At 40.7% G+C, this 12,857-nt stretch overlaps 1 protein-coding gene across 8 annotated transcripts in view; it reads right to left on the reverse strand.

Annotated features, from left to right (window-relative positions):
- Positions 1-248: 248 nt before the first annotated feature.
- Positions 249-12,857, reverse strand: part of STK38L (serine/threonine kinase 38 like) — a 45,562-nt gene continuing 32,953 nt past the window's right edge. For 7 of the 8 annotated variants that reach the window (XM_033514447.1, XM_015629043.1, XM_033514448.1 and 4 more), the window contains 8 exons: positions 12,357-12,511; positions 11,355-11,457; positions 10,684-10,745; positions 9,056-9,173; positions 8,762-8,885; positions 6,455-6,550; positions 5,469-5,560; positions 249-4,333 (listed from right to left, as the gene is read on the reverse strand). In XM_033514447.1, coding sequence (XP_033370338.1) covers positions 4,206-4,333; positions 5,469-5,560; positions 6,455-6,550; positions 8,762-8,885; positions 9,056-9,173; positions 10,684-10,745; positions 11,355-11,457; positions 12,357-12,511 — 878 coding nt within the window. In that variant the 3' untranslated portion in view covers positions 249-4,205. Of the gene's footprint in view, positions 4,334-5,468; positions 5,561-5,820; positions 6,049-6,454; positions 6,551-8,761; positions 8,886-9,055; positions 9,174-10,683; positions 10,746-11,354; positions 11,458-12,356; positions 12,512-12,857 lie in introns of those variants that run through there. The other variant, XR_004497524.1, reaches the window with a different exon arrangement.

Consider the following 12,857-nt stretch of genomic DNA (forward strand, 5'->3'; position numbering starts at 1 on the left):
TATGGGAAAGGTAAGACTCTGGAGATCAGTAACCGTTTGAGAAGCAGCTTCTTCATGTGACTGCAGGTGGGATAAATCAAACAGTATTTGCTTTCTCTGCTTTCTGATTGAGTGTAACAACACTGGGATGTTTCATTGTCCGTGGAATTCAAGATGAGAATCCACAAAATAGGACCTCGAGTCCTTAGATGTCTCCCATTCTGGAAGAGAAATCCAGTACACAGAGGTGAAAGAAATGAAAACTGCAATTTTACAAAAAGAATGCTACATTTATTTTCAAATGCTGTAAAAAGCCTCATATAAATTTTTATAATGCTTCTATGTAACTTTCCCAACCACAACTAATGAAACAGTCTAGGAAAAATATAGCAGTTACCATTTTGACTCCAAGAACGAGCTGCTGTGAGATCCAACAGTAAAAGGACAAGGTACGGTGTGTTACAACGCCTGTAATTGCTCGTGTTATGGAGAAAGTGAGAGCACTTCCTAAGCATCACCTGGGCTAGACTGCAGCATTCCCTGCTTGCTGGGCAAGGAATGTCACCAGGGGAAGGAGCTGACAGCAGAGCTGGGTGCTGTTCCTGGTGCCCATTCCCTGGCTGAATTCCCCCCAGCAGGTGCCCTTATCCCAGACTGTCTCCAACGGCTCAGGTGAGGAACAATTGACCTATAAAAATAACACTTTAACTCTCCAGCAAGGCAAATTGAACAGTGCAAATTCAGTATCAACAAGATTTGATTTCTGAATGCTGGCAATTTTGTTTTTAACTCATTTTGCACATGAGACAACCTCTGCTGATGTCCTGTACCTAAGGCCACTCACTCATGCTGACTGGAGATGGAGCAAAGTGCAAAAGCTCAGCTGCAGTTCCCAATCCAAGCCTCCTCCCCACTTTCAGGGAATTCTGATCCAGAATTTGGATTCAGGCTCTCCACTCCCATCGATGCACTCAAGTTTTCCCTGCTGGAATAGGTAAATGTCCCAGCAAACCTGTGATAACAATTTGCATACACAATTTCACGTTTTAACAAAAGTTTAACAAAACATACTTCCAGAAAATAAATTTTTACATGGTTGCAATCATCAAGCCATTTCAGGATCTTTGGTACTCCAAGAATAAGAAAACTAAATGGCACAGTGACAAACATTGCCAAAGGAAAACACACAACCATCCAAAGGAATCGGACAGAAATAACAAAATTAAAGATATGTTACACTTCCATTTTTTGTTTTTGAAAGCCAGTGTAGATTAACCTGCTGTTCTCTTTAACCCATTACAGTGTCACAGCTTCACCTTTAAATAAAACCCCTATCATCCTAAAAGCAGTAGTTAATATTGTTTAACTTGACTTATTGATTAAAATAATGCTAGGTTTACAAAAAAAATTTAAAAGTCAACTACCACAATACAGGAGTTTATGCTAGATAGGCTGCAGGCTGTTTCCTTATGGATATAACTCCTATGTGAGCACTGATATGATTAATCATCTGCAGTTTTAAATTAGTATTATTTTTAGTGTTGCAAGTAGAAGGGTTGAGCTTTTTCCCGAGTTTGTAAACCAGTGAGTATGTACAGACATAGTTGTTTAATAGATAGCTTTAAATTAAGTGTGTGTTTCTCTGCCCTCCCCTAAGCCCCACAGGAAAAAATAAATCACCAGTATCACTGAGCATTTGCAGTTTCCATGAAACTGAGCTTGTCTCAACAAGTTTGAGCAAAGACTTCTTTGTAGGTCACGTTAATGGGGTTACTGTGCTCTTCTGAAAGGTGGTGTTTGCAGGAATTCCAATTCCAGTGCACACAGTGCCCCATGGATGAGACTGGAAATTAAAACCAATGAAAATAGTTTTGAATAGCAGTGTCCTTTGGGACCACGTTTGCACCTCAGGATTTTTTTTCTGTCTGACCTTCCCTATTTTGGAGTCAAGACCTTAGGAAAGGCATTTCCTTTCCTGAGAAGCCTCAGGAGCTGTTGGGGCACAAGCAGAACAATGCCTGAAAGGTGGATTTAAGTGAGTTACTGTTTTTGTACAGCCTTTGGATGGCCACAGGTTGAGCCTCAGCACACTGACAAGGCTAAGAACAACTGGAGAATTTTTAAGGACCTTGCCCCAGCAGCAGTACCGGGACATTAATTAGTGAAAGGTCTGGAAAGCAAATCTGGAAGATCAAGGAGCTGCCCCCACCTCAGTCCAGCATTCAGGCAGAAGTTCAGCTTAGCTTTGCTCTGATATAACACTGGATGGGCCTGAGGCAGTGGCTCCTCCTCTTTGAGAAGCTGAGGACTGAAACTGTTTGGTATAAATAACAGGTATTAGATGCTTCAAGGGAGACAAAACCATGGAGGAAAGGCTGGATCAGGGATCCTGGCTGGATCACAGAAGACTACCTGTCCATCACAGGCACTGATGCTTAGAAATCTTGCTGGCAAATGGGCTCATATGCAACAGGTGAAGATCCCAGTAGGTTTTTCAGAGCATACAACTAATTCAGAACAGCTGATACCATAGTGCCTAACAGCAATAAATATTTCTCTAATGGCTTTATAACAGTAGGTTCCATATTGCTACAAAAGTCTGTCCAATGGAATCTTTCCTGCTGTATGCCAAAACATCCTGTGCTCCACTCAGAGGAGGCTGCAAAGGTTTTAGGGTGCCTTTCATTGGTGTTCAGAGGAGGGAAACAGCAACAGTGACTCTGCTTGCTCAGCCACTGGGGAATTGTTCATTGCTGAACATCTCTTTTGACCAGAAAATGACAGCAGAGATCTCTGCTGTACTTTGACAGAGTCAAAGCCCTTCAGATAAGCTGTGAGTACAGGCAGAGAAAGACACCAGTGACCAGATAATTGCAAACTGCTTAGGGAGTAAAAATCAGTCCTGAACTGCTGCTGCTGAGCTGATGAACGAAACCAGAGCCTGCACATGGAGGTATTTCTGCTTCTGTTTCCTCTGCCTATGGGAAGACCTGGCTCAGCTGTCAGGTTGTCACCATCCTGCAGACTGGCCACAAGAACATTTAGATGGTCCCTGGAAATTGGGCTGCAGGGCTCAGCTGATCCCTTCTAATCCCATGGCCATGCCAGGTGGAGATCCTGGAAGAAAAGGAGCCCACTCAAGAGTCTGAGTCTAGTGGGACACTCCATTTTCTCTACATGAGCAGAGGCTGCAATTTTGAAGAGGTCAGAGCAGGATCATCACTTCTGCCTGCAGCTGCTCAGGGAGAAAAAAAAAAAGGAAAAGCACCTTCTCTGATCACTTCTCTGGAATATATTTTGCAGAGAGAGAAGAAAGTGTTTGAATTATGAGCAGCTCAAAGATGATCTGCTTTAGAGCAGAGGCAGGAATGCACTCTTGGAAACTCTGCAATCTCCTTAAAACTTTGTATCAGAACATTTCCCTTCTGCTAAAAATATTGATACTTTTTATTCAGATTCCTTTTTTTCTCCTGAAATTGCCGGCAGGCATCACCACCTCTAACAGCAATACTGCCAACAATCATTTAATGCAGAAATACCACTAAACAGATCACAGGGACTGCTTCACTGCCACAACACTGTGGGAAAAAGGACAAAAGGGATGATGATAAAGGGCTGATAAAGTCCTGCACTGGGGGCAAGAGACGGCACACAGAACACAAGTAGGCCCAGAGGACACTGCTATTTAAAATAATTCCATGTGCTATACTCATGGGGGATCTGCAGACTACATATGGAACACCCTTGAGCAACTGCTCAGGGAGGTTTGCAAATGTGGACAGTTTTCTTTATACTGCATATCTAAACCCCACCAGGTGAGCAGTACAACAACAATGCTGCATCAAATGATATGTTTCCCTCCTGGGTGGATTAGATGGTTTTCAGTACAAACAAAGCCACAGTACAGAGAGGCATAATTAACCGTTATCCACACGTAGGCAGTGCAGAAAAAGGGATGCACGTTCCTTTTATTCCAGTACCTTTGTATTATAGAGTTAACAAAAATATTCAAATATTAAAAAAAAAAAAAAAGGCAAAAAAAAAAAAGCCAGCTGGCACTGCCAACTAATTCCTGTAGTAGTCTTAGAAATCCTAATCCTGTAGAATTTCCATGTGAAATTGATGCGCACCAGAGTCGATGTGTTGATAACTAACGCCAAGCGGGCCTGGTGATGCAGCTACCTGAGGTTTGTGTTTGTAATTTCCTTTGGGGGTTGTGTTCTGTTTCACAACTTCCCAGCTTTCATGTAGGAAGGGATGGAGCCACGCTGGGTGAGCCCTTCAAACCTCTTGTAGGTGTAATTGAGGAAAACCCAGTCTTTGGATTTGTAGTCAGGTTCTGTCGTGTTTGGCACTACAATTCAGAAACAAAAGCAAACACACATTAAAGCAGTTAAACCCAGCCTGCTTCTGAGAGGACTTTTCACAAAGCTAAACAGCCCTGAACTCTTATTTCCTTAGTCAGCAGAAACTCCTGGAAGAAATCCTTTTTCTAATCAGGTCAGTTGCCTTTTGTCAATGGTCTGACTTATAATTTCAGGCTAGAACTCCAAAGAGAGGAGTTTTTGTTTTCCTTTTTTTTTTTTCCATTATGTTTACGCACTCTATTAGGTTTCCATACCTTGACAGAAGCCTCGAACAAACCTACAGGACACAAAACTACAAACCCCATGACATTTCTGATGTTCTGATTTTTGTGTATCTACATGTACAATACCATTTTCAATGCCAACATAATATTTCATCTGAAATGCCAACATAATATGAATGTTCTTGGCATTATCCAAGTATGGACTTAACCAGCTCAGGCACTGGAGATGGGCTGCTTTGCATCAAAAGGACAAACTTCCTCACCATTAAATAAAAGCCATTTCAGAAAAAAAAAATAACCAACAGCTTTTGGATAATTGTTATTGTTGGTAACACAACTACACTTAGCAGACAGCAGTTAATCGCTGTTAAACATCTGCCAATCTTCAAGTAACTGAAAACAGTGGGACTATTTGTATGTCACAAAACCAACCTAAAAAAAACCTTGAAGTGATTTACTGATTAAGTGATTTACATGAGCCACTCAGGTTCATGAATTACTGTGTTAAGTAATCAACTGTCTAAAAATTCTTACCCACAAATATCTCAACCATTATGTTTGGCACAAACTTCAAAAGTCACTGAAGATGAAAAGCAAATCAGTGCATGACATTTCACCAGAATCTGGTTAGACAGACTGCCTGGCAGAAAACTCCACTGCTTTCTGTGTTCACTACCTGTGCAAACCATTTTTACCAATGGCTTTGACTCACACTGGGCTTTGCAGCTATGAGAGTTCACAAGTTCACACTCAAATTTCAAAGAAAATATAGAGACTTGATCTAGATGCTAACTTGATTGGGGCATCATAAAGATTAATATAAACAACAACAAAGGCATCTGGGCAGTATTCTGGCATGTCACAGATGGAGATTGGGAATTTGTAATGGCAGTCTCACCTGGCTGTAAAATGTCCGATTCAGGAAATTCATCAAAGTTGGAAGTATCATCAATACTTTTGATTTCTATAGGGATTGCAGCTGGTCTTTCCCTGCAAATAAAGATAAATGTCAGAAGAGTGAATATTGGAAAATGAGACATTAAGTTCCAGTTTTAACTTAGCTTTTTACCTACAACTTCCCTTAATGCAGAGCACAAGGGTTCCACTGAGTGCATCACAGATGAATCTGACTCTCCTGTTTGCTGACACCGTGGGGAGATTGTTTGGTTCCCCATCCCCATTGGTGTCTTCCTGGCAGGCTTGGGGCAAACATCATTTTCCCATTAAGTGAGAGAGCATCCCACACTTACCTGCCACATGGCTATGACCATGATCTTGTCACCAGTCACCACTGTGGTCTGCCTGTTTCACAAACACAGCCCAGCACGATTGCACTTGCACCCAAAACTTTACAATTCCTTGCTCATCAGCCTGGACCACATCCAAAAGCTTTGCACTGTAGCTCCTCTTTGTGACACCCAGCAGCTCTCTCCCAAACCAGGCTGGCTCTGCTTTAGCACCTCTACAGTCAGGGAGCCCTTGAAAGAATTTTAAGGTGGTTTTTGAAAGTGCCCAAGGAATCTGTTCCACCAAAACCTTCACACTGGGACACAGAACTGTGGGAAAGGCAGTGATTTACACCTGTAAACTCACCACAGCTCTAATTGCTCCACTTACAATTAAATCCACAGCCACCCTACAACTTTTTTTTTTTTCCATTCTGGGCAGTCTGGAGCAATCTGAGGTATCTCAAGACAATTAAATTCTAATAATTTCTATGAATGTCAGCAAAGCCTGGAAACCTTCAATGTCCCACATCTATAGCCAGTAGCTGCCTTTCAAAATGAAAGATGAACTGGAAATAATTGTCCTTGATATCGCACTACATGAAATTCTTGCTTTCATGGCTTTTATTCTCCCTGTAAAACATGTGTATATACATACCTAATATGTCCCCAGTCTACTCCTTCAAAAAATGGATGACTTTTTATTTCCTCTACTCCATTGCTACCAATTCTATTTTCTGAGTCGATACAAAACCTGGAAAAGGGGAAAAAACAAAGGGAACGTTACAATAAATTTGAACAGGAACAGAAGCAACAGTATCCAGTATCAAGAATTTCAATAAGTTCTGTCAAATTGTTCCACAACTTGGAGTAATATCAAATTAGCCCATTGCCTCTAGGAGAGAAGAGAAATAGTAGAAGCAGAACATCATTAAATCCCGAAACAAAAAGCTATGATGCCAATAACACCTTTTCTAAACTGCTGCATCCCCATCTTGCAGGTGAAAAGTTGCTGCATGTTCTGGTCCTGTAAGATCAGTTTGGGATGGAGGCTTTCCCGAGAACTCCTCTGGCATGTTCTCAACTATTTAAACATCCCTGATTCAAAGTCAAACTATGAAAAATAGATATACTTAGTATATCAGGACTTCTCTCTGATGTCATATTTTGGAATGCCAGTGAGCTACCCCATTCCCTAAGTGCCATGTCCCTATTCTACCCCTTCCCTCTCCTCAGAGGTGCAGGTGATGCAAAGACCCAGGGCCTGTTTCTCATACAGACATAACCTGCATAATCTCAGACCTCACAAGAAATTGTCAGTTTATGAGAAGCAGACATGAAATAGCAGGAAGGAAAAGGTGAAACTGGAGACAGAGACAGGATTGGTGAGATGGGGGCTGTTAACTGCTCTAGAAGGCCAGACAGGAAAAGCCTAAAATCCTGAAGAAGGAAAACAGGGAGGTGGAAACTCTCTGACAACAACTCAGTGACCTCAGGATTTGTTCCAGGGAGCAGCAGAGGCTGACCCTTCTCCTCTAGACTGGAAAAGCCTTTCAAGTATTTCATCCAGGAGATGGGAAAACCAGCATTTGCCTAGGAATTCATTAAATCCCAGCCATCTCCTGCATGTGTAGCACAGCAGGTTAGGCTATAAACTGTCTCCAATTATAAAGTTCTTTTGCTTGTAGTTTGGTGTCTGAGACAGAAAACCTGCCTGTATTTGTATTGCAGCCCAGCAGGCTGGGTGGTGCCAAGGACTAACAACAGTCCTCAAACCTTTTAACAACACTCAGACACAGGATTTGTCAGACTTTGTCTGAACTTGAGCTTATTTTAGTTTGGATTTACCTCTATCCATAACCCTTTAGCTTTCTCTGCATCTCCCATTAAGCTAAAACACACATTGCCCAACTTGTCCAAGCTGTAATGGACAAAGAACGCAAAATGCCCAGGTGGCTGCTGTTCCAACCTGTTTTGACCTAATTTTAATAGATTACCTATAACTAAGATGTTTCACCCCAATTTTAACCCTTCTCCTTGTGAGGGCAAACTGATAAATTCAAGCAGTTGTGTAAGTAGATGCATGAACAAGCCATGCTAACAAATATACTGAAATCTCTAAAAAAATACAGCCAGGAAGGATGTGAGGAGGAAGAAATCCTCAGCATTAATGCTGTGTTCTGTTCAGCAAAGAACCTGGGATGCTGACAAGGAAGGTTGAGCAGAACAGTAAAGAACTAGATACTGAAAAGGCAATATAATTGTTTTACACGAACTTATTAATGAGGGTTAGCAACAATTCAATTATTTGAGCTGTTAATATCACTAGCTGGATGCAGGATAACTGTTTCTTGTATTTGTTATGTTTTTGTAGGTCTTGTAGGAGCACAGCTGGAAGTAATAATAAATTCTAGTTTTGTGAAGTACATTCCCCTTTTGCCATAACAGAATTCTACAAGGCTATAACATTAGCTTTGGAAAGATAAAAAAAGGAACAAATATCAAACCCCAAACCAATGTGCCCCCCAAACTCTCCCAGGACAAGAGAGCATTTATACCTGTCCTTGTCATCAAAACCCTCACAAAAACCTCAATGCAAACTAATAAAAATTGCTTTTGAAAGAAGTGAGTAAATCCAAAACATCCTAAGATTTCTGGTCAGTGTATTAAATGCTGGTGAATGGTTATTTTCTTGCCACCTCTGAGAAGAAAAAAATTCTGTGTTGATCCCTTTAGTTTTGGTCTGCTCTTATGCCATAGTACAAATCAAGATCATTCCAGCTTATTCCTTCATGTGAAACAAATGGCAAAGGGAAAAAGACTTAAAAAAATCCATCAAGGATGGTGACAGAAGAAACCAGCCTTCCCTCCAACATAAAGGTTCCTTCACACAGAACAGGAATTTACCCTGATGGAAGATGACTCTGCCTGGGCAAGAGGCCAGAATTGGGTTTTTCTTACCAACCTTAGAATTAAATCCTTTGCTTTTTCTGAAATGGGCACCTCTGGAGGAAATACCAACGTTTCTTTCCAGTTCATAACTTTCCTGTAAGTCTCTTGTGGTGTTTCTGAGCAGAAAGGTGGATACCCTGCACAAACAAAAAGTCAAAAAAACTTTTTCCTGGAGAACAGTGACATGAGCCTCTGCTTTTGTCACTGGGGCTCCCAAATTTAACAAGTATTAGCCAGAGGTTTTCTCGTCTGAACAAATGGATCCTGTTACCTTTGAACAACTCTTAAGTTGGGGTTTTAAACATACCTATTAGCATTTCATACATAATCACTCCCAAGGACCACCAGTCACACAGCTTGTTGTACCCAGTCTGCATAAACACTTCTGGAGCAATGTAGTCTGGGGTTCCCACAGTAGAATATGCCTGGAAAAAAGGAATCATCTCTTTAGAAGAGGAATACTGAGATTTTACACTTTGCAATATCTTCTCCTGGGGATTTACATACTGGATCTTATTGTTTGGATGAGCAAGAATGCTTAATTTGAGAATTCACAGGAACTAAAACCCCAAGAATATTATTCTTTTATATTAATAAGCACAAAGAATCTCAAAAATAAATGGAAATCACACTCTTTAATGTGATGAATTCATAGAATTTTGAAACTGCAGTATCAGAAGGTCATCTTAGCTGAAGTTTCGGGTAGTTGCAATACAAAAATACCCAAGAAGTTCTATTGTTGTGGTCTTTGTGTATTTTCAAAGGCATAATCAGTGGTAGCTTCCCAAACATGGCACTGATGATACACAAGCTGTGTATTGGGACTTCCTATTTACTGACGAAAAATCTTCCATGGAGCAGGAGGGAGAGAAAAAAAACTAAAATCCAACCAAAACAAAAATCCCTTACAGATCAAAACATCCCCTAAAAGCAGTTTTGCCACAACAATATTTTACTTTCATTTGTTTGACCATAAAGAAGCACTCTGCTGACCTGAGAAACTCAGGATTGAGCCAATGGAAAACCAAAAATGTGGCTCCTTTTCCAACAGTGTTGATGCAAGTTGTCATTTTGGCCTTTTGTTATCTCTGTGGGATTGTTCTTCATCACACAGTTCTGCCAGATCAGCTTTTACTGGACTTGAGATAAAATCTTTTCACAGATCTAATTCCAGGCTGGAATAAGGCTGTGAAATACAGCCCCATGAGGCAGCATGGTGGCTGCAATGAAATATCATTTTTGTCTCATGAGGAAAGAAGAGACCACTGTAAAGCTTTTGGGGAATACTGCAGCAGATCACTTTTTTAAAAGGGTGTGGAAAAGTAAAAGATTGCAAAATTTCACAGCTGAGGTTTTTTTGGTGAAAATCATGGGCAAGGATGAAAGTCTGAAATCCTGGCTGTCAGACACTTTGCTTTGGTTCAGTTCATGCCAAAAGTCCCCCTATTATGTAACCATTCCTCATCACAAAACCAAGTTGGAGCACTCCAGCACCAACACCCTCTCACAGCCTTTCCACCACATTCCCATTCAGCAGAATGGGAACTGTCCAGAGTTCTCTAAAAAGGAATCCTGCAGCTACACATCTGCTTGTAACTGAGCTGCAGGAAACAGAGCTAGGAGTCCAGATTGTCCACACCAGGTCTGTGCTCAGAGAGCTCCAGACACACCTTGGCCAAGGGAATGAGGACACTTGAGGGCTTGGGCCAGATGCTCACAAGGCAAACAAAGGCATAGGGAAGAGCAGGGGCTTGTTATTCCAACCTGGACCCCCTTCTTTTGAGTTATTTGTGATTTTGGGAACTTGTAGAGAGGCACATATGAAGGCCTTGCAGGTTTTAAAAACCAGGAGCATTAGCACTGAGTTTTAATTTAACACTTTCTGTAAATAGTTTAAAAGCAAAACAAGAATTATACATTATTTAATTAACTCACCAGCTGTCGCCTGTTCTTCTTCCATGTTTCTGCTTTCCTCTTGGAGTTCATATTCTGAAATGCTAATTTACAAAGTAGTTATTAAATAACAAATGTATTTGTGAGAATTTAGAGAAAAAACATTTATAGGGTTCCAATTTTAAATAACTATTTTGTTTATTTAGAATCCTTTAGTCTAGAACAAACACTTGATTATAACTGAAAACAGGAACATGAGAATAACTGGTGTCCAATGCACAGTTGAAACTCATCTAAGTAGGACACATATGAGCAATTCTAAATTAAAACTTGCTAGAATTTTTTGATCAGCTTCTGAAAAGTTTCATGAGACTGTCACTGACTTTAGTCCTCTGGCACATAGAACCCATGTCCCTCCTGAAAGAGCAGTTCTGTAACTTAACTGACATTATGAAAAATACATTAAAATATAGATACATTATGTTATGTGTATTCATATCTGTGTACAAACATGAAAAAGTACATGACCACTGCAGAAATCATCATTTCTTGCCTGTGAAATGCTCCCATGACCTAGGGAACAAGCATTTCCAGTTTTCCAATTAAATGCAATCAGCCTGCCCCGTCTTGCTTATCCCAGCAGAAACACAGGTATAATGTACAGCTGGAACTCAAAACCATTTACATGTTAAACTAGGACAGCTCATACTCACAGAAGTCACTTGGTGGGTTGTGTGTGAGGTTCCTGTAGAACTCTGTCCTGTGGGCTTTCTTTAAACCTGTGCAGAGCCCAAAATCAGACAGCTTTACATGACCCTAAAAAAAAAAAAACAGATAACATTAAACTATTATTTAGATAGTGCTTGGAAAAAAAAAAAAAAAAAGTTTTAATCACTGCACATGCCATCTCAGGCCTTGATGGACTGGCACAGAACAAGCAGGCAAGCAAAGACTGAACCTTGGTGTACTGGAAGGGTCTGTTTTCTTTACAAAAGGCTGTGGCCCCCTCAGAATGGCTGTATCTACAATTTTCCAGTAGTTGAGGGCAGCTCCTTTGCCTGGTTTTGTTTTTAACTGCATAGCACTGTGACTGAGAAAGCCTCCAGGACAAAATTCCTCTGTTTTGATGGTAACCTTGGCTTTAATCAGGTTTCCAGACATCAGTGCAGATAGAACCCATCAAACCTGACAGACCTGTGCATACTGTGATAATGCCTGGCCTCCATGATCTTAAAAATCTTCTCCAATCTAGATAATTCCATGATTTGGTGATGCTTACTGGGTGCATTTCATGGTCAGAATGGTCAGTCTAACTGAGGGAATTTCCACAGGTGAGTGGTAAATTTATTTCATCAGGGTGATGAAATAAATGTAACTGCAGGAATTGAACATTTAGCACTGTCTGAATTGTCCATAGCTGCTTCAAGATGCATGAAAGGAAGGGTACCACCTTTTATTGTGTATGAGTATCAGCATCTGGTCACCCTGCTTGGGTTTTCTCCCTTAAAAGCCTTGCCTTAAAATGGTTAAAAGGCATCTGAGTAAGATTTAGCTTTGTTTAAACAGACTGGTGTTCTCCAAGGAAAAGACAGTGGCCATTCCCTGCCTTCCCTCCAGTCAGTTCAAATCTCTGGGGTGGTACAGTGGCTCCCACTGCTCAGCAGAAGGATGTGCAGCCTGGGACCTTGGAAACACCAGTTGAGCCCAGTACATGCCTTGGCATCCAGCAGGAGATTGTCTGGCTTGATGTCCCTGTGGATAAATCCCAGCTGGTGAATGGCATCAATGGCCAACACCGTCTCAGAAATGTAAAACTGGGTCTCCTCCTCTGATAAAGTGTCCTTCTTCATTAGTAAGGTCATCATGTCACCTCATCAAAGAGAAGAAAATATAGCTTAGGGATCAGAACATTTTCAATCACAAAACTGTAAGAAACCCCAGTAGAATCTAAACTTAACCTTGTAACTGCCCATATAGTTACTAATTATACAACTATTACTGCAAGTACCTACAAATCCAACTTACTTTTATGGCTGAAATTCCTAAACAGGAATTTTAATTGAACAGCCTGGGAAAAAAGAGTTGATTTTTACACACATTTATTTAAAAATTTATGCAAAATTTATTGCACAGACTGTTTGAACAAGGGCTTTTCTGCTGTTTTGTTTTTACTGTTAACAGCTTCAGTCACAAAAAGCAGAAATATCTATTAGAAT

Source organism: Parus major, chromosome 1A (genome assembly GCF_001522545.3).
Source record: "Parus major isolate Abel chromosome 1A, Parus_major1.1, whole genome shotgun sequence".
NCBI lineage: Eukaryota > Metazoa > Chordata > Aves > Passeriformes > Paridae > Parus > Parus major.